Here is a 21,565-nt window from a genome sequence, read left to right as displayed (position 1 = left end):
ACTACAATGTAATGCCTAACTCATACTGACACTTATTGTGTCCAAAAATAAGAATTTAAAAGTAAATCTGATACCACATTTTGTACTTAGAAGGTAACAGACAGTACTAGACTCATGTAATCTGAGCTTGTATTGTCTTTTAGAAGCTGTGAAACTGAGTCTCACTACAATAAAGCAGCCTTCTCTCCCAGAGGGTGTTCTTTCACATGTTCTCATGAACAGGCTGTATCATTATTATTTTAATGAGGATTTTTGACTTTTCCCAAGTCTTACTGTGAATGAGGAAGCCCAGTATCCTCCACATTACTTTTCACCGGCAATTACTGGCCAAGCTTGTACCTATGTCTTGACCAAATCAAGCGATTGTGTCTTTGGTATTCAAAATGACCAGTGTTCCTTTAAACTGAAAGCTTTTCATCAGTCACAAAAGGGGATTTCTGCTTAACATCTATAAATATGAAACCAGATCTGTTCTTGTCCAATGTATGCACTTGCACATTACATCTAACAGGACAAACATCAATGACATTCCCTACTCATGTTTCAAGTTTATTTGTCATGTGCATGGAAAGTCAGTACACAAATACAATCTACACTATAATACACTACTGATACAAAATACACTACACTTACACTAGTGTGAGGCTCTGGGGCTCTACAGCTGTGCATCACCCCAGTTTTTCTTATCCATTTATAAATACACTGCATGGAAGCAACAATATGTAGCTAAAATTAAACACTGACCCTTTATTAAATCTGGACATTGAGAGAATTTTGGGAGCATGGTTTACAACCTGCATGCGGCCTGCTAAAATATATATTGAGATTACGCAAATCGCGATGCAAATTAAATTTGGCGGCCAATGAATTGGTCCTAATAATAAAGCAATGGAAGGAAACCCCACCTGATAACGCAAGTGATTTAGCTATTTTGAATACTTGAACACACTACAGTTCCTTGGGCTATAACAGTAATATAGTGTAATTTGAGCAAAACACTGAATTTAGGCCAGTTTACTGTACAATAGCTAACTGACAAATAATTATCTACAGCCGATTAAAGTACATGTAGGCATGAACACACGTCGTCGGCACACCGTCAACGCCACGCAGGTGAATCCCACGCTGTCTTTTTCCATGCCTCCTAAACGTGAGTCTGTCCTTACCCCGTGACATTGTTTCAACCAATCACAAAAGCTGTTTCCGTCACTGGGAAAACGACGCTGGGAGACCGCGGAGCGTTTGCGGCTGGACAGGCGACAGGTTAGAGCGCTCTGTGGCACGTCTCGGTAGGACGCTTCCTGAACGGCAGCTTTGAGAAACGCAAAATCTCGTGGGTGGAAATGGTATTGTCTTCAGAACTGACATAACATTTCGAGGTAACGTTTCTGTTGTACGTACGTGTTTCATTTTAGCAAAACAATATGAGGAAAAGTAAACCCGCGTTGTTGTAGTTACATAACGCGCGCGCCCATGACCCAGTTTTGCTAACGGTTAAATGTTTTATATCGAAATCTTAACATTTATTTGCTGAAGAATTAAGTAACTACCGTGAATCTCTTGTAAAAGCAGTGTGTGGTCAATAAGTACATAAATCATTGTTTACTTATGCTGTTAGTTTCGCCAGTTTCACCCAGTTAGAACTGACCTAATTTCCACCTCAAAAAGATGCTCTGCGTTTTTAAAGAGACCTGTGGCTTGCGGCACTGAGAAAATGCTTACTCGTCACTCTCCGCATCATTTTACACCACTTACACCAGTCTGCGAATTATAGCCAGAAGCAAACTATAGCTAGCTCTATTACTTATACTTATTACGACCTAGGTTGTTAAGTTTGAGTCCATCTGCCTGAAGTCCTCTTAATCAAGAGAATTATATATATATTTTTTGCTTTAATTTTGGCATTAAGCTTTTTAAAATGGGCTTTTAATTAGCCTCTGTCACATGTGATCTATTTTCTGTCATACGTTTTTCAGCTGTCTTCTACTAGTCGATATTGATTATATTCCCCAACCATAATAGTCTCATTTTGCTGCTAATGTTAGTGTTGTAATGGATCGTTAGCTATAGTCCCCTGAACAGATTGTTTCCTCTTTGAGCCAAATAATTATAAGTAGTTACGTTATAAAATCTTGATCTGAGTGCCTGACAGGGTAGATATCAGTATATGGTGTTATCTATTTGAATCAGACTTAAAAGATGCCAGAAATGAAACGTCACAAATTGCGAATCACAGGCAAATGGCACAGATAGATGAAATAGATGCCAGGAGCTGGGGCAATTCCCAGTCATGACAAAAGCACCAGGAAAAAAAAGAAAGTGATGACTGCTAATGGTTAGTGCCTGCTGTTACTCTAAAAAGCTTAAAGGTGTTGCAGTTTACTTGGAGTACATGTAAAACTGTAAAACTGTTGCCTCTTTGCTATAGGTAATATTGCTTTTTAAAACCTGTGATCAATGTGATATCTTGTGAATTTTCTGTTTCTTTTAACCTTTCATTTTGAAGTTTTTGAATACATTTGACATCTACTTACAACCACATTTTGTACATAGTTGCTTCAATTAACTGAACTCTTTACTTGTCTTTATCCTATATAATGGAAAGGTGACACTGAATATGGCCCCAAATTCCATCCACTGGTTCCGGAAGGGTCTGCGTCTCCATGACAACCCTGCACTTCAGGAGGCGGTGCGGGGTGCAGCCACTATCCGCTGTGTCTACTTTTTGGACCCCTGGTTTGCTGGGTCCTCCAATCTTGGGGTCAGCAGGTGGAGGTGAGTTTGTCCCAGGGGTCTTGTAAATGCAAGATACATTTAAATACAGCTGGGGAAGAAAGTGAGGGATGAAGGCAGGGTGTTAAGAAAGCCCTATGAACGTATTCAAATCTTTCACAGAATTGCAATGTTGTCTGTACATATAGAGATGTAAGAGAGAAAGAAAGCTAGAGAGGGTTGTTTTAATTTTATTAACAGAATACAGAATGCTTATTTGTGCTCCTTTGTGAAACAACAAAACAAGAACACTTAGACAACAGATTAGTTCTTAAAACAAAAAAAACAAACAACAAAAGTCAGCCCTGCTGGGTCATTTATGAATTCACAATAGTTCTTGAATGATGATCAGCTATGTCAAAGTCATAGAAACAAAAGGTTTCCATTAATTATGATTCTACACTATGGTCAGATAGTGAAACAACAATATAATTTATAAGCCCTTTATATGTTATATAAACAGTAAACCATAATCTTTGTTATATCATGTTTACATTAATAAAGATGTGGTGTTATTTAGTTATTCTTGTAATAGAATCAGTTTGATTTATTCAGTCATTTTAATGGATCATGTATATAGAGGTATTTTGATTTGATAAGAAGTTCACTTTTGCAAGATGAGCACTGACCCAGTGCACACCTCACATAAATATCTAACTGATCGTAATTTTAAAATTATTTAGGGAGTCTATATACAAAATTTTTTAATGACCCAATCAATGCCAATACACAGGAACATTTGACCCTGTTCTTCAAGAATATTACTTTCATATATTAAGCTAAATGCACACATATTAATCAAGCTATTAATCCACACATCAGCAGTGTGAAAAGAATTGTGCATCACATTAAACTCTGCTTAAAAAAGAGTCTTTAGCACTTTTCATCCATATAGTTTTGCAAGGATCTTTTCATGCTTGGTTATCCACAAGGTCCATGACACTATACATATATACGTTTTTTTTTAATGTCATTGACTATAAACACACAAAAATAGCATACATACATTGTAGGCTACAGAATGTGTTATTTGAATCGGTGCACTAATTACCTTTCTGGTTTTACTGAAGCGCTTTTAGACGCTCAGTACAGGAAGTTTGATCCACAAAGCTAAAAACAGATACCTCCATATGTACTTCTAGACCTGCTGCTGTGAAAGTACTCTATTAGTAATTCCCATATGGTGCTATTTTAAAGCACATGGCACACCTGTATAGAAATCCCACCAATCTGGGGATCAATGCCATGCCAGTACACTTATTCTTGTGCAATGTAGGACAAGTAACAGATGAGCAGATGCTGGAAATGGAAAAGCTGGGACTCAGCTCTCCCTCAAGGCCGTCTGTCACAGGCTGTTTCATTCATCTCATCATCTTCTGAATGGGCTATTCTGGTCTATCTTGAAAATGAGATTTAAAACCGATGCATCTGTGACTGAGTCTGTCCCCATCAGCTGCAGGTGTGCAGATGACCACTCTAGTCTTAATTAAGGACACAGCTGTTGCATAAAGGGAGAATTTAGCAGTCTTGGATCTGCACTGTCTCACCTGCTGTGAACATGCATTTATCAGATGTCCTGGTTATGGTTTGTTTCTGTTACCTTTATGCATTGACGAACATTCTTATCCAGAGCATGTGGATAACTCTTATTTGATCATGTTACAGAAGTAGGCAAAAATGTGTTAGGAGTCTTGCCTGAGGACTCGTATTGGTGTAGCATGGTGCACTTACCCAAAAAATGGATTCAATCCCAGTCCCCCATGGAGGAGGGAGCTTTTTACCCACTACACTATACCAACCAACTTTTTTACTTGAGTAATACCATCAGGGCCTTCCATATGCATTGAAATGTGCTGAAAATATAGTTATAATAACTGAACTGCTCTCATAAATCATGAGCTGCTGTATGTGCCAGAATGTATCAGTATGCACTTGAAGGTAATATTTATACACTGCAAATGGTTGATCATGAACAGGGGATTCCCATTGACAGGGCGGTCAGAGAGGAAACTGCTTTCTGCACTGAGCAACTTGTAAATCTGGCATCTCACAATCACTGTAAAGCTGAAAACAAAATAGGTTTGTTTTGTTTTGAATTACAGGATTCATAATAGCAGTAGGTATTATTGTTATACTAAATAATATCTGACCCATTTGCGTCACATAACATGTCTCCGTGTGACAGGCTAACAGCATTGCTGAAGATAATATAGATACTGCCCTGAATGTCATCTTCTGTATGAATGTCCGTTTGAGGCCAGAAAGTCTGACGTCATCGCGTGTCACATGCAGGCCAGAACTTTGTGGAGTCTAAACAGCCGCTTTGTCCCATTTTTGCTACAAAATCTGTTGTGTGTGTCTTGGTAAAAAAAAAAGAAAAAAAAGTTGGTCTGACTATGTACTATCCGACAGTCACGTGACTGAGAGGAAGTGATGCCAGAAGTGCCACCTTTTCTTTCTCCTGGAAGGTGTAGGGAGTGTTGTTATAGTTGAAAGCAGGTCACTAGGCTAATTTTATGCCCTCCAGTGGCTGCACGCCTGCGCGCTGATATGTAGGCCAGGACAGTTATATAAGGGATGATGCATGACTGAGCAAAAAGCTGGAAAATGGGTTTTTCAGCTGGCCTTTCAAAGGTCATGTTCTGTTAGTCAATAAAAAAAAGATGATAATGATGGTTAATAATTATCATTATTACTATTTTATAAAATAACTTGTCATTATAAATACTTATTACTTTTTAATCAAATGGCAGCTTCTTTCTGCTGGCTAATCTATGCTGACTGTTAAATGTAGCTTGTGCTTATGTGAATGAAGCACAGTACATGCGTGTATGTGGGGGTGTGGGCAGTGTGAGGGATCCAGTACAGAGGAGCGTTGTATGTGGAAGTATGGTGGGTGGTTGGGTTTGTATTTGGAGCACAGGGAGCTTTGCAGTCTATACCCTAATCAGGGCTTTACTAGCAGACTGTCTGACTTTGGGCTCAGTCTGAACACTTGGGCCAGAACATAGACACAAGTGGAAGGTTAACCAGGCCAGGGAGACATGTCCTGACCTGAATTAGAACATGATTCCTGCTGGTGTTCCGGATGTGTAATACATTTGTGATGTTGGCTTATGGGTTTTTTTCTGTGAATGAAACTCTCTATACACTGAAATGAATTATCATGCATAAGTAATGGTTCAGTGACAACTGTTTCCATGGGTCTGGCAGGCAGGTTTTGAAATTAATTATTGATTATATTGTATTTACATTGCCTTTAAAAGAAAAAAAAATGAAGGTCATTATACTACTATACTACATTATACTACTGTGTACTGACTTTCTGTGCACGTGACAAATAAACTTGAAGGTCATTATACTACTGCAAGATGAAGCACTGTCCAGTGAGTTTTGGTGTGATTGGAACACTCAAGATGCATCTGCACATAAACAGAATACATATCTACAGTATAATCTAATCTATTGATAGATATGTGTAGATATGTATTCTGATTTATAGACTTTATGGTTTTTGTCTTTTGCATGAAGAAAGGATACAGCAACACACAGCAGGCAAAGAAGCAACCGAGCAGCCCGTTGTTAAATAATTTTTGGCTACTTAAAATGGGGGACTTGATGAAAAGGAATGTTATTCCAATCCACTATGGACATAAAGAAGACTGTCTTTAACCTTGTGTTCATTTTAAATGGAGTATGCATAAGTACATAGCCAGAGTACATAGTCAATGTTATTTACCCATCAATCCCACATCCAGATTTCTTTTCTTGTGTATTACCTTCCCATGTTAAACAAAGAGATTTAAAATCTAAATATGACTTGTTCTCACACTCAGTATTTACATGACAGGTGGAAGCTCAGGGTGACACCTGAATGTTTAGATCCTTCTCTCTGGTCTGCTCTACAGTCAAGCTGTAAACAGCAGGTATCTCTACACAAAATATCATGGAACTTCTTGTCGATATGGGCACTGAGTGAAGAATGCTATGAATGGAGAAAGAATCATGGCAGTTGTGCGATTCAATCACAGCCTGCATGGAATCACAGGGGATGTTTATCAAAAAGGTTTAGTGTTTAATCCTAAAACGAGACAGCATTGCACGTGCAGCCACTGAGGCTCACCCCGCCTAATCGCCCTTTCACTCTTCACCAATATATTATAGTAGGTTTAGGGTGCAAAACAACATTTAGACACTAGAGAGCAGTGTGGTAATGTAATTAATGCTAACTTTTTATGGAACAAGACAAGATTGTACATGATCATTTAAATGTCATATATTTATTGATTTATAGACAAATATCTATTACCTACATAAGGACTTTGCCGAACATGTACTATGTGCCTTTTGTCATGTAGTTTTTTAAAATCATATTTCACTTTCCTTATACTAGTTATGCTACTATACAAATGCATTACCAGGCTTACAAAAGTTCAGCATTCCTACTAAACTTGAAGTTGTATATTGATACAGAAGATATAGGGAAACTCCATTGTAGTCTAGAATATGTCACTCAAGCTGACTGACTTTTCTTAAATTACTTAACGATCCAGGGTAGTGTAGAAAGACTTTTAAAAAACCTTAACATAGATATTGCTTTCCTTCAGGAGATCCATCTACATAACAACCAACCATTTTTGACTGAGAGGGGGATGGGCAGAATGGATATGTAATTGCAATTTCTACTGAAAGGCTAGAGGGGAAGCTGTACTGATTGATTAAAAAAACCAAACATACCAAGTGCAATGATGAGTGTGGAGGAAGACCATGCAGGGTGCCATGTTATCATGGTTGTGCAACTGTTTGCATTTCTGGTCATCCTGGACAATGTTTATGCATCAAACCTGAGTAAACCTAGTCTTTTCTCTCATTTGCCAAACACAGCATTGTACCACATTATTCTTAGTCACACAAACTGTACACGAACTGTAAACGCTCCCCTGTCTTAGACTGGAGTTTGCCCAAAAAGTTTCCCTGTCTTAAACAATTTATGCAGTCCTTTCCTTCATCTTCTTTTAAGTTCGTGCCTTCATCCTACCACCTGATTCCTAGTAAATGTTTTATTAGGAATAATTTCTCTTTTTAATATTAGAGGCCCTTTGGATATCCTTTGGTTGGAAGAATTAACATGGTGAAGATAAACTTTCTGTATGTTTCTGAATATATTCCAGTGTGTTCTGGTTTCTAACAAAATCTTTCCTTTCAGTATTAAATAATCTGATATATACTTTTATTTGGAGCAAAAACACTGAATATAAACACGTATAGTGCAGAGATTGTGTACAATGGATGGGATTATTTCCTCTTAACTTTACTGGGCAAGCAACATAAGAACATTGCTATACTGGGTAAAGAACGCCGTCACTGTCCCTGAATGGTCAAATCTGGAGGGGGCATCTAGTGGGTCTACTTCTCTAGTAGCCTTATTGTATTCTAAACTGCCATTCACATAGCCTATTTCTAGCATCCCCTTAAAGCTGGTTATCATGCATTCAGTCAAAACTTGGAATCAATTTACAAGCTCCTTCTCCTTTAGTGATCTGTTGCAACCAATTGCACACAGTCACATATTTGTCCTCTCAGAGATTGCTATCTGGTCTAGAAGGTGTGTGGTCTCACTGTCTGATCTCTATATTGACTATAATTTTGCCTCCTTTGAACAGTGCAGAAATTGATATTCCCAGACCACACTTTTATATATACTTGCAGCTCCAGGACTCTAGCCTCAAAAGTAGATTGCTTCCTATTATACCCTCCCACTTCTCTTAGACTAAATTTTTAGCTGTATATTAGGGAAAAGTCGACTATAAACACAGTTTATGAACTACTCAACACCTACACTTCAATGCCTTTAAACCTCCATAAAAGTAAATGGGGAAACAGATGTCCAATATCAGAAAAAACTTGGCAGAAAAAAAAGGAATTTTCCATATGTCTAAGGCATTCTGTTATTCAGTTTAAAAGTGTAAACCATTTGCATTGGTCTAAAGTCAGACTTTCTAAGATCAATGTGTGATCGATGCAGAGAGGTCCCAGCCTCTGTGCTGCATATGTTTTGGATATATGCAAATCTCTATGCAAAGCTCTATATGATCTAGTAAACCATCTTTGAGATATTCTATGATATTAGAAATTAATAGAGCCATCTCCACTCGTTGCATTGTTTGGTGTGGCCCCAATGGACACCCCTCTAAATAGGTTGGAAATTAAACATATACCTTCTGCTCTCTCCTGGCCAGGAGACTGATATTGTTTAAATGGAAAGACCACATTCCTACTGACATATATAGTCACTGGAATGGGGAAATCTTCTACCATCTCAAATTGGAGAAAATTACCTATAAGGTCAGAGGGTTTACCAGGAAATACTCTTTGGCTGCCTTTCCCGTTTGTTGGTTACATGGAGCTGACAGCATGATGATGTAGCCAATCATTTTTTAATCATTTCATTTTATTTGTTGTTACTTATTTCTCTTTTAAGAAAGTCTGGCTGTGTATAAAGTTTACATGTATATGTTGGTAATGTGAAAAATAAAATAAAAAGGCCTTGATTTAAAAAACAAAACAAAAAAACAACTGGTTGACTTCTGCTGCCTATTGTAGGTCACAATGCTTGAAAATTACAGCTATCCGACATACTGCGTTACTGATCAATGCTGGAATACATTAGGAATGGGGTGTAGGCTTTCTGAAACAGCCACAGTTTTTGCATAATGAAAAAGGGATTTATTGTTCTCTTCATTTATTTTTGCAGATTTCTCCTTCAGTGCCTAGATGATCTCGACTCCAGTCTCCGGAAACTCAATTCCCGCCTTTTTGTTATCCGAGGTCAACCAGCCAATGTTTTTCCACGTCTCTTCAAGGTGAAATTCAATAGATTTAAGTGCCACTTTCATTATTTAAAAATGACCTCAAACTTGGGCATTTTGATCCAAGGGGGTCATTATTTCTTTCATATCTGTGTGAGCAAGAAACAGAACCAGTAAGATGCAGTCAAAAGATAACTTTGAGCAACTTTGCCTTCTACTCTTTAGGAGTGGGAAATATCCAGGTTGACCTTTGAGTATGACTCAGAACCATTTGGGAAGGAGCGGGACGCTGCCATTAAAAAACTCGCAATGGAGGCCGGGGTGGAAGTCATCGTCAAGATCTCACATACACTGTACAACCTAGACAAGTGGGACCTGCTTTATCACTTAAACCTATACAAACTCAAAATAATATACAACACATTACAGCTTTGTGCCATTAATGTGCTGAAAAACAATTAAAAATGCAATAACAAAAGACCATCATTGTGGTGGTATAGCTACATGCATAGTAATATGGCCAGTACATCTTGCACATGGTTTCATGGATAAAAAAACCTGTAGTCTAAAACACAGCATTATTTCATAGCTTTATAAAGATTGTGTATAGTATTTACTGGACAATCTCCTGGCACTCAGATTGAATCCCCATTGTAAAAACCTGGATAACTGCCCGTAAGTCTCCTTATGCAGTCACCAAACGAATTTGCTTTTCCTCTATGTCCTTCTGTAGAATCATAGAGCTGAATGGTGGTCAGCCGCCCCTCACCTACAAGCGTTTCCAGACATTGGTGAGCCGCATGGACCCCCCGGAGATGCCAGTGGAAACGCTGTCAAGCACCCTCATGGGTTGCTGCATCACGCCAATTTCTGAAGACCATGGAGACAAATATGGCGTGCCTTCTCTGGAAGAGCTGGGTTAGCTGCAAATGCAAATGTTGTGTGCAAATTTAGATTTAGCCAGTGTCACCTTTTCATTGAGAATTGACTTTTTCTTTTTTGAAAAATATAACTTTTCTTTTAGTTTACCTCTTTTGTTTGCTACCGTGAAATGAACTCCAAGCCTAAGTAGGATTTTTTAAAAGTTTTTTCTAACCCCACCCCAATCAATATCTTGCATGAAATTAGTTTTCATTTCCTCAGTGGCTAACCACCTTCTTTTCATTTCATTGTGGACTGTAATTTTGCAAATGTAAAATAAATCCATATTGCCTAATTTATGCTTGCTTAGACACTTTGTGTGCAAGGAACCTGCTGAGGTGTTTGTGTCTGTATGTAGGATTTGACACAGAAGGCCTGTCCTCTGCTGTTTGGCCAGGTGGGGAGACTGAAGCGTTAACAAGGATTGAGAGACACCTGGAGAGAAAGGTACAGGATGTAATGTCAGATGTTAACAGGATGATGTGCCTGTCACACACTCTTCGCACAAAGTCTTTGGCATAAGCATCCAACTACTGGCTAGAACTTGGTGATAGTGCTGCAGCTCAAAAGCAAGAGAAGATGGCAAGTGTTCACAGTGTGCCATGTTTCATAATCTGTCTGTCAGGCCTGGGTTGCAAACTTTGAGAGGCCGAGGATGAACGCTAACTCCCTGCTGGCCAGCCCCACAGGCCTGAGTCCTTACCTTCGCTTCGGCTGCCTCTCCTGTCGCCTCTTCTATTTCAAACTCACAGACCTCTACAGAAAGGTACCCCAACAACTACAACCACATTAATGTTTACATTTACACGAGCTCCCGAGGTGTGTAACAGAACAGCATTCGTCCTGTCTTTGTGGGCTTGCTGGTTTGAGTCACATGATGCCTCTGTAATCCATAGCCGGGATTTCAATGGAGTAAATTGCCGTTGCTCTTTGGATGGGAGGGATGACATTACACTTTCCCCTGACAGTCACAGTGATACCAGCATATTTTGGATATCTCTGTGCTCATGCTTGCTGACAGGCGCCATTGACACTTTACTTCGAGTGCATTCAGCTGCCCTGTGTCGCAGCATGGGCAGCAGCTCGAAAAGATGCCATGCTTGAGTTCGTGTGTCTTTGAAGCAAGACACACTTGCCACACCCTCCACTGATGGTTGTTATTATATGATGGAGAAGAGCTAGCAAGCCAGTAAAGTGGGTGGGAAATGGCTTAATGTGTGAAGTCGAGAGGAAAATGGGATAAAAAGATAAATAAATAACAAAAACAAGCAAAATAAAAAATACCTTTACATTTGCAGTATTTGTCAGATGCTCTTTATCTGTGAAAGGGATGCCTTAAGAGGCCCAACACAGTTAATTTTCCCTAGTATGCATTAGGCCCTCTGAGAATTTGGAACAGTGCCTTGCCAATGCTAAGTTCACGCATCAGTTCTACTCAGTATATCCTATTTTTCCAGGTGAAGAAGACCAGCACCCCTCCCCTCTCGCTCTATGGCCAGCTGCTGTGGCGGGAGTTTTTCTACACCGCCGCCACTGCTAACCCACGCTTTGACAAGATGGAGGGCAACCCCATCTGCATGCGCATACCCTGGGACAAAAACCCAGAGGCTCTAGCCAAGTGGGCTGAGGCCAAGACCGGCTTCCCCTGGATCGATGCCATCATGACCCAGCTGAGGCAGGAAGGCTGGATCCATCACCTGGCCCGCCATGCCGTGGCTTGCTTCCTCACGCGAGGTGACCTGTGGATCAGCTGGGAAGAGGGCATGAAGGTGCTTTGCACTTCATGGGGTGATCTGTAGTCCTTTTCAAATGACTGAGGTTTTGCAAGCCCCGTCTTGCAAAACATCTTTAAGCACACTAATTTAAATTTTTTTATAGTAATATAGTTGTAAGAGGTTTATCTCGACATATTGGGTCATTTTCCTCCTTCGAATTGAATGCTTGGTGTCTGTCAAATAATGTAAATCATTTTTTAACTAAATTCATTATGAATGTCTCGACAAGTATGAATAGCCTGAAATGGTAGTGCAGGTTTTGTCATGGTAACTAGTTTCTGAAGTGTTTAGTGGTTGCTGAGATACGAAGCCCTGGCTGTGATTGGCTAGAGTATAATGGTAATGGTAGCTATGATTGATAGGTATTTGAGGAGCTCCTATTGGACGCAGACTGGAGTGTGAATGCAGGCAGCTGGATGTGGCTCTCCTGTAGCTCCTTCTTTCAGCAGTTCTTCCACTGCTACTGCCCAGTGGGCTTCGGCCGGCGCACTGACCCTAACGGCGATTTCATTAGGTTGGTAACATTATCAAACGCATACACTGCTAAGATGTAGGTAGCTCCCCTGACAGCTGTTGTTCCAAGCCATGCCTTTTAGGCCCAGATCTTTCTTTCAGTCACAGTTAGGACTTGCCACTGAAACATGATTTGGAAAGTACATAGGGCAGTTTCAGCCAATTTTGGCCATCAGTGGTCAGGAATCAGGCCTCATTATAAGTATGAGAAGTAGGACAAAAACAACAACAACAAAAAAAAATTTTAATCTCCAGAAGAATAGGTAAATCAGGTTTTTAAAAAGCAATTAGGGATAGATAATAGTATTTGACTGTTATTGCATGTCATTTGTAGCTTCTTTTACCAAACCTTTGCCCGTAGCTCTTCCTTGTAGCCCCAAAAGTCAGTTATCTTTTTCAAAAGATGCCATTTGAAGTAAGGGCACAGTTCTTTACTCTATCTAATTCTACCGTCATGCTTATTTACTTGTGTGATATAATTAGATATTTAATGACATGGTTGTTAGATGCTCTATTTTGCTACAGTGACTACATTAAGTGCTGTTTGAGTTATAGCTGAAAGCCTGTTGATCTTGTGTGTCTGTTTTGTCTTCTCGGGGATCGGGTGAAAAGTTCAGCTTTCCCTTTCCCCTTTGTAAATTGTGGTTGATTGCTTTTAAGACGAAAGCCATTCTTAGCCAGAGCATTCGGAAGCCTGTTAGCTGTGATTCTGGTTGAAGCACGACCCTTTCTCAGGGCAATACAGTAGTCCGTTCTTTAGCTCGGTCGCATCTCGTTTCATCAAAAGGGATTTTAACTGCTTGGTAAGGAAATACTAAGCCTGGCCTGTATTTAATGCATAGAGAGCCACAATGCATTTCCCAGAGGGCATGATGGGGGGTGGGGTCCAAAGCCAGGGATAATGACACTTCTTTCTAGCTCTGGACAACTCCTCCTTAGCAGACTCTTTTTGAAATGTTTAGTGGTGCTCTTGGTGTTAAATGCAGCCCTGCCTGTGCAAGAGAGCAATATCAACGTACTGGTTTTGTCTTTGTCTTGTCTTGGGCTAGGCCAAGTGAATTACTGTGCGGCCCATTTGTGCTCCCATGCTGAGAGGTCCATGGACTTCTCAGCCTGTTGAAACAGCTCGCCCCTTACAACTCCTTACAGCGTTCATTTTCATGTAGTGGCATTTTCAAAAACACCCCATGCCTGTGTTTAACCTTTCTGGTTCTGTCAGCTCCCATCACTTGTCCAGGTAGGATGTGAATGTTCCTGGCGAAAGGGTTGTGGTCCCTTTTGGAAAAACGAGGGGGCCACCCAGCAGCGGAGGACAGTATACCGTGTTGCTCGTTTGACAGCTAGCAGGTTTCTCTGCCTTGGCTTGGGATCACTGTCGTCTCAAAAGCGATCAGTAGCAGTGCGAGGGGCAGGGAGTGAACCTGAACCTCTTACTCAGCCCTGAGTTTTGACTGGTTGAAGTGGGTGGGTTAAGGGTGGAAGGTGTTTGATCGACTTGATCTGGCAGACATTGGGTGGGATGGGAGGGGTTTGGTCACTGCCTCTGCTTTCTAACGCGTGTTATAGTAGGAATCTCCGTAGTGTCTCAGCACAGGCAGGAACTGTTGGTTTAAACCACGTCTGCCTGTCTGCAAGCGTTGTGGTGCCATCGACCACCCTCTGTCCAGGCTCTGGTAAGGTGAAACATGTAGGTAGGTGTCCTTTCTCTGTCCCTGGGACCAAGATGAAAAACATCCACTCAGATACAAGTTCTGAATGACTGTCTCATACTCTTGGCTATTTCAGCCTTTATGGCGCTGTGGTAACACCCGTTAAGTACAATATTATAACAAGGCAAATATCACTTGTTAGTCACAAATGTGTGGAAAAAGTCTGCTTTAAGCAAAGATTGTAGCCATATCTGATCAAAACTGGCATTACGCTTGTCTTTTGAGTACTAAAAATTATGCATTTATTTGTATTTCTCAAAGACACAGTTGTGCTTTGAATGTGTCCCACTTCCTGTGGCAAATCACACTAGTTCCTGTGTGTCAACGTATGCTATACTATATACAACGTATGCAACGTATACTATTTGAATCATGTGAACAGAAAACCCTTGCACCTTTGTAATATTGGCTAGTTGTGCTAACTGCACCTTTTTCTGAAAGGGGAACCTGACCTCCAGTACATGTAGCTGCTCCTGTATCTATGATGAGACTCTGCGGTTTAATCTCTCCTTGTCCTTCCAGACGCTATTTACCTGTTCTCCGAGGTTTCCCGGCCAAATACATCTATGATCCATGGAACGCCCCGGACTCAGTGCAGGCCGCGGCGAAGTGTGTCATTGGAGTGCATTACCCAAAGCCCATGGTGAACCATGCGGAGGCCAGCCGCCTTAACATTGAGAGAATGAAGCAGATCTACCAGCAGCTCTCTCGCTACAGAGGACTAGGTATGAATTAAAACCAGGAATCACCTGTTTTTTGTTTATCTTCCCAATGGGATTTTTGTATTTGGGTGTCTTGTCATTCAGCATCTTGAAATACCAGGTTTGGGCTCTAGTTTAGATGATGTGCTGTAGCATGGCTATAAATGTACAAATTCAACCCTCCTCACCTTTTCTTCCATAATCTCTGTATGCAGAAGCCTGCGTAACCACCATGAAAATACACATCCTTGTCTTAACCCACTAGTAATTTCCTCTCTAACTTAATGCATTCAAAAATAATTGCCATATTGCTGAAGAAGATTGAGGATATTCAGAGACTGGAGACTAGGATTGTCAGGGTTTAAACCTACAGCGTTTGTGAGTGCTGGACACAATATATGCAGAAATATGCCATCGAACATTTTAGAATTCCCTAGTAACGTTGCCCGTCACTGCAAAAGCAGATGTGCTGAGGTGCCTTTGTTTTCTGTTTAAACAGGACTTCTGGCTTCTGTGCCATCTACGCACAATGGGAACGGGAATGGCATGGCCTACTCTCCAGGAGACCACCAGTCCGGGACCCACACACCAGGTGACACACTCATTCTCCTCCCTGTGCTTCAAGTTCCCTCTATGGAGTCTTCCATGAAGCTGTATTACCCGGACACCCAAACCACATATTGTATGAAACCTTGTAGATGAAAATAGTTACCATCTCAATGACTGACTCAGTGCTTAACACACTACATATAAATACTTAAAGAAGGGTTCTAAACCTTTAAGATTCCCACTTCCTTTGAAAGTACTTAAGATGTGCAAACCATAAAAACGTTTAAAATTGGTCAGCTTACATTTAGACATTTTGCACTATGGCAGGCAGCTCAGTTGCCAGTGGAAACAGGAGTGGAAGCATCCTTCTGAACTTTGACAGTGAAGAGCACCAGGGACTTGGCAATATCCAGCATCAACATCAGCAGGGTGAGACTCTGAGGAATATGATTCAAATTTCATTATGGGTTGCCTCTTGGCGCTAACCCCATGCCATTGAGCAGAACTGAACTTGTGAGTGGTGGCACAAGAGGCCACCACTCACGACTGAAGCAAATCGTTTTTGTTCTCTGTGTAATTGTGGTTCCCTGTGCGTTTATCAGGCTACTACCAAATGGCAGACTCTGGGCAGGTCGCTACCAGAAGCAGTCAACTCTACCAGTCCAAAATCACTCATGACATTGCAGTTCCTCATTATGCAGGTAAGGGTCATGGAGAGCTTGGCTTATAGTCAAGTTAAATGGTTATCTTCAGCAGGAAAAAAGTCTTTGTTAAAAAAAGACCCTTCATAGCAGAGGAATGCTGTTTATAATGGGGGGAGGGGCACTGAAATCTAGCCCTATAGGAACACAATACACACTTCTGATTTCTGTCACATGATCAGTGACTTTCTCCACTGTACTGCCATAGGACATCTGTCTCACACAGAAGGAAGTGTGACAGGGAAAAGGGAAAGAGAACCGGAACGAGATGCTGAAGGAGAAGACGATGCTCTCTCCATTTCCCACAAACTCCAGCGACAAATTGCAGAGATCACTTCAGTCCACGGCAGCGATGGGAACCACCCAAGTATGGTAAACAAACATTTCACGTCACCTGATGTTTATAGTCACTGTGAGCTGCTCTTAACCATCTATACTTTTATCTTTGATTTTCCTCAGAGGATCTAATGGGACATATCAAACTGAAGTGAATCCAACACTGAGCAACTGAACACTGCGCATTGTGAAGAGTATCTTATAAAAACAGCTCATTTTGGAACATGGAGGCTACTTTTTGTGTTTTTCTTTTTTCAAGGGTATGGAGTTTTCGGATGGGTTATTTTGGGTCAGCTATGTTAGGATTCAGAAAGTAGCTTTATTGTTCAGAAAAGGTTAGATGGATTAACATCAGCTGAAGACAAAATGAAGAAAAGTTCATTCTCATTCTTAAATCTCCTCTGAAGTTTTTATTCAGTTCCTTGGTAAATATTTTGTTAATTGCATGTAGGTAAACATCAATTCTTTTTTCAGAAAAATGGATACCCATTGTAGTAACATGCACATCTGTAAACCTTTTATATCAGTCAGGATATAGAGGATCTTGGGTCTTGGCAGCAGCCAGAGTTTCTCTGCCAGTTTTTATGCAGCTGGTTTAGAGACCGTTACTTCAAACACCAGCCTGATCTAAAATACACTAGCTACATACAACAACATTTTTTTACAGAAACATTAAACTTCATTTCACGCTTGGATTCATACTCTCAGAAAAGAAGTCATATTGCAAATTTTTGTAAACACAAAAGATTTATAGCTGCTTTTTATATATTTTGTTAGTCTCTGTTGAATGTATTAGTGATTGAACTGTATGTAGATATGAATAACAAATATAGTGAAATGAAAACTCCTGGGACTGTAACAGGTCAGGGAATGTAATTTTTTACATCCTCCACTTCAACGTTAGAAGTATTTTTGTAACCATTAGCTGATCTGCACCGTATCATTTTATCTGTGACTAAAATGATGTGATATAAAAAATTCTAAAATGTTTAGTGCAGTGCAGTGATCAATAGAGAATCAATTGCCACCATTACAAAAGAAATATGACTAACTTAGATTGTCTCTCATGTATGTTTTGTGTCCAATGGTCAGACCTGGCCAGACCTCACAGACAGCAAATGAACAAAAAAATAGTGCTAAGGCTCAACACTGGGAAAAAGTAAAACGTATACCAGCTAACCAGGGGATGTGTCCAAGGTTGATTTGAAAATGAGGTCAACGATACGTGGGTTTAAGGTGACTTAGCCTGGCACTTTTACTAACATTTGTAGATGTGCAAGAAGACCCCCTTTTATCCTTTCTTCTCGTATTTATGACCTCTAACGAGTTATTTTTTTAATGTTCTGAAAACTGAGTCAGCAGTTTGTTTGTTTGTTTGTTTGTTTTTAATCATAAACATAACCATTATTTGTTACAGGGTTTTAAATAATGAAAACAAATGAACATCAATGTCTGACCGTAAGTCTTAGATCTATAGTTTGTTATGCTTCTAAAGAAATCTTACATACCACGTTGCATGTTGTATATAAGAAATCCAGGCATTGCTAATACAAACAATATTTAAAGGCAAAAAAGCATACAAAGATAAATGTCACAACATGCCTCCATACCCCATCCCACCTTTCCACCCCAACTTGATTTTTTCATAAGCACGTCACTCTGAGCCAGAATGGTTTTATGCTGGTTTTTCCACACCCAAACTGGCCAGATCCAAATTCTACAGTTTTCCTCAATACAATCAATTATAATTTTCTTTCCTTCAAGCATCAAATTAAACATTACTATTTTGGCTATATAAGTGGCTGTATAATTTAAGTGATGGGGAAACGAAGCATTTTGCTGCATGTGTCCTTCATCCTGGGTCTGAAGGCTCTCCTCAGGGACATGTCCTGTTACTCTCCGTCCTCCCCAGCCATTTTGAGACGGCTGCTGTTTCCTGCTAGGCATTTACCACTCAAACATTGCATTTCTGTGTTTTCATACAGAAAAAGAAAGTTGTCTTACAGCTGGACCTAAAGAAGGGGTGGCTTTTTTTTTCTTTTAATTTTTTTTTTTTAATTTTATTTATTTTATTTTTTTGCACAAACCATTAAAAACTTTTCTTCATTTGAAAGAACACATTATTTCTAAGAGCAGCCAAAGTACTTGGGCATTGCTCTTTTTTTTTTCATAAACATTGATACACTCCAAAGTATGTTATGCTGGTAAAATAGCAAACTTGAAGTGTCCATCACATAAAACGTTTACAGTAGTCCAAGTGTACCACAAAAGCTTTTTTTGTACATCTATAATGTGTAGATGTAGGCCAGAAACATTCTGTGTGCACTGATGATCATTTAAGTAATTGACACAAAACTGTGCTAAATTGGTGTTTGTGCTGTCCCTGGACCTGTTTTTTGGCATAGTGGCATGTGTACAGCAAATAGCAAACAATGGATTGTTTTAAGTACGTGAAGGGTTAGTTTCATTTTTCAGTATTGGGAGTGCTTTTTGACTGTAATTTTTTTGTGCTGATGTACCTACCTACTTGTATTTGTCACAGTAGAATAAGTGAACCATGTCTTTTCCTCCCACTTGGAGTAGTTTTGTTTCTTTTATTTAATTTCTGTGAAATACTCTTCTAGTCTGTAAATATTTGTTGTTCTGCAAAATCCGTTTGATGACGGAAGTAAATTGTTAAGAGTAGTTTGAACATATGAGCTGCTTTTGTGTCTGAACCCCATATCTTATTTCTCAGCATACTGTATGTTAATGAATCTTAATGTGTTTCTCAACAAATAACCTATATTTTTTACAAAAAAGTTTTTTTTTTTAATTTAAAAGTGTTTAAATTTTGCTTGGTCAAAAGCTGGTTGATTAAAAAGGTTGTTTTTCCTCTTAGAGAACATAGTGTGCTTAACTTTAAAGGAGAATTATTAAAATTTTTTCACAATTTTATCTATTTTTTTCTTGAGCCAAAACTGATCAAAGCTAAGTATAAATGTTACCATGATGTCCAGAATAAGTGAACTGTTACCTTTGTTAGATAACTTTATTAAGATAGATGTTCTTGATCCATTTCACTCCCATTAGGGGAAAATATACCTAGATATTAAATCTCTAGATATAAAAGCCAGTGCACTAATTGAAGTACACCTGCGTGTTGTATCACCCTTATATATAATCCTTTGAAGTTAGAATGTTACATTCTGCAATGAGTACCTGATGCCACGTGGGGGCACTGTTGGTGTGAAATGTTGCATCACTATAAAAAAAACTATTAACCCTAAAACTGGTATAAACCCAACAGATTCCATGAAGAACAATATTTTAAAAGGTTTTATGCCTCACATATGCCTCACAATAAAGGCACTTTACATAGATTTCTCAAATTACAAAGACTGATTCTATAAACAAAAGAATTTGGTCATAGCATGGTACATAATTCCCAGAAATCCAATAGTAAGGAGAACATTAGTACAAAAGTGTGAAACAAAATAGAAACTGAAGGAAAAAACCCCCATCATAATTGGTTTCAAAGTGGTTTAGACTTAATAAAACAAAGTTATGTTATTGCAATTTACATTAAGTGCTGTACCTCAAGTTAGTTGTAAGTGATTATGGATTCTCAATGAGAGTGAGATGTCCTCATCAACAGACCTGCTCTGTTCTCCTGCCCGGCTTGGCACTGACATCATGACAGAGTGGGCTGAGATGTTTTTACGCCCTTGAGGAGAGAAATGGGGCCTCCCATCTCTTTCCCTGACCTCGTATCACCTTCCCTTGTTTCAGTCACCATGGGACCTGAATTACAAACGTGTGACAACAAATGCAATGGAAAAAACTCTCCCCCTACTGCTGGCATCACAACGTAGTGAATAAGAATGAAACTCACTTGAGTTTCCTGTCTTCTGAATACACTAGGACTCTGGCTATGTGAGCCTTCGTGCTCAGGACCCTGATTTGTATGTTCATGTACTTGTGAGAGGCCAAAGATGGTTGCCTTAGTAACCATGTTGAATCACTCTCATCCCCTCAGCACCCCTCCTCCCATCACCCCTTTTTTTCCCCTCCTTTCCCAAACTGCACTCTTAGAACGCCACAAAACAAACATTGTCTCTTTAACAAAGTGAGGAGAGACAGTGCTCTGTGTGGAAGTGAGAGACATTCAGGTCATATTAGTCCTCGCTCATTGAGCCTAGTCTGAAGACGAGACTTGGTGCGCGCACGCACAATACTTTCACCACTTCCTCCTTTCTGCTTTGGGTGTCTTTAAGATGGAGAGGTAGCCCACCAAGACAAGGTCTAACCTCAAGCTGTATTTTCACTAGTTTTAGATTGCTATAGTGAAAAGTGAAAACTTTACATATAACATAGTGTAGAGACAATGCTTAAGAGTACTTATCTGCACAATTACACAAGAATGTAGGTAATAACATCTATCTAAACCTTGACAGTTCAACAAAAATTATTTAACAGACTAGTTTTGTTGTGAATGCAAAAGTGCAACATTTTAAAATCCATTGTTAACTTTTTGATGTTCTGTGTTCTGAAATTAACATATACTTTTTTGTAAGTGCCTTATTGCAGCTTTTATTCCATTGCCTATTTCTTGATTCACACCAGGTGTAAAGGTCTTCAGTATAACTGTTTGCGAGGGACTGAGCCTGAGCTTTCATCTTGCAGCGATACAACAGTCTTTCACTGGCACCATTCTGGACCAAGGCCTTGTCATCTTGTGTGAAAAGGCTATTCACAGATTCTCTGAAATGCTTGAGATTATGTACTTTTGTTTGTAAA

At 39.6% G+C, this 21,565-nt stretch overlaps 1 protein-coding gene across 3 annotated transcripts; it reads left to right on the top strand.

The window, feature by feature from the left end:
• Window positions 1–1,231: 1,231 nt before the first annotated feature.
• Window positions 1,232–19,723, top strand: cry3a (cryptochrome circadian regulator 3a). 3 transcript variants are annotated; one of them, XM_027016025.3, is made up of 15 exons: window positions 1,232–1,379; window positions 2,606–2,775; window positions 9,527–9,635; window positions 9,807–9,949; window positions 10,315–10,499; window positions 10,861–10,949; window positions 11,128–11,268; window positions 11,960–12,271; window positions 12,640–12,791; window positions 15,022–15,224; window positions 15,700–15,792; window positions 16,077–16,178; window positions 16,352–16,450; window positions 16,659–16,817; window positions 16,910–19,723. In XM_027016025.3, the coding sequence occupies exons 2-15, from the start codon at window positions 2,618–2,620 to the stop codon at window positions 16,939–16,941; spliced, it is 1,977 nt and encodes a 658-aa protein (XP_026871826.2). In that variant the 5' UTR covers window positions 1,232–1,379; window positions 2,606–2,617; the 3' UTR covers window positions 16,942–19,723. The 3 variants fall into 3 exon arrangements, with proteins under 3 accessions (XP_026871826.2, XP_081563701.1, XP_081563702.1); XM_081707575.1 differs by lacking the exon at window positions 1,232–1,379 and adding an exon at window positions 2,185–2,335; XM_081707576.1 differs by lacking the exon at window positions 1,232–1,379 and adding an exon at window positions 2,185–2,335 and having other exon boundaries at window positions 16,659–16,822.
• The last annotated feature ends 1,842 nt before the right edge of the window (window positions 19,724–21,565 follow it).

This window comes from Electrophorus electricus, chromosome 25 (genome assembly GCF_041902795.1).
Source record: "Electrophorus electricus isolate QZ-2024a chromosome 25, ASM4190279v1, whole genome shotgun sequence".
Lineage (NCBI taxonomy): Eukaryota > Metazoa > Chordata > Actinopteri > Gymnotiformes > Gymnotidae > Electrophorus > Electrophorus electricus.
Note: the sequence above shows the minus strand (reverse complement) of the source record. Positions and strands in the feature narration are given on the sequence as shown.

Bases quoted from the DNA above. Each gene is read 5' to 3' on its own strand.
- cry3a (XM_081707575.1), top strand. The intron at 2,776-9,526 runs GTGAGTTTGTCC...TTATTTTTGCAG, and splicing joins CTTGGGGTCAGCAGGTGGAG to ATTTCTCCTTCAGTGCCTAG. The intron at 9,950-10,314 runs GTGGGACCTGCT...GTCCTTCTGTAG, and splicing joins ACACTGTACAACCTAGACAA to AATCATAGAGCTGAATGGTG.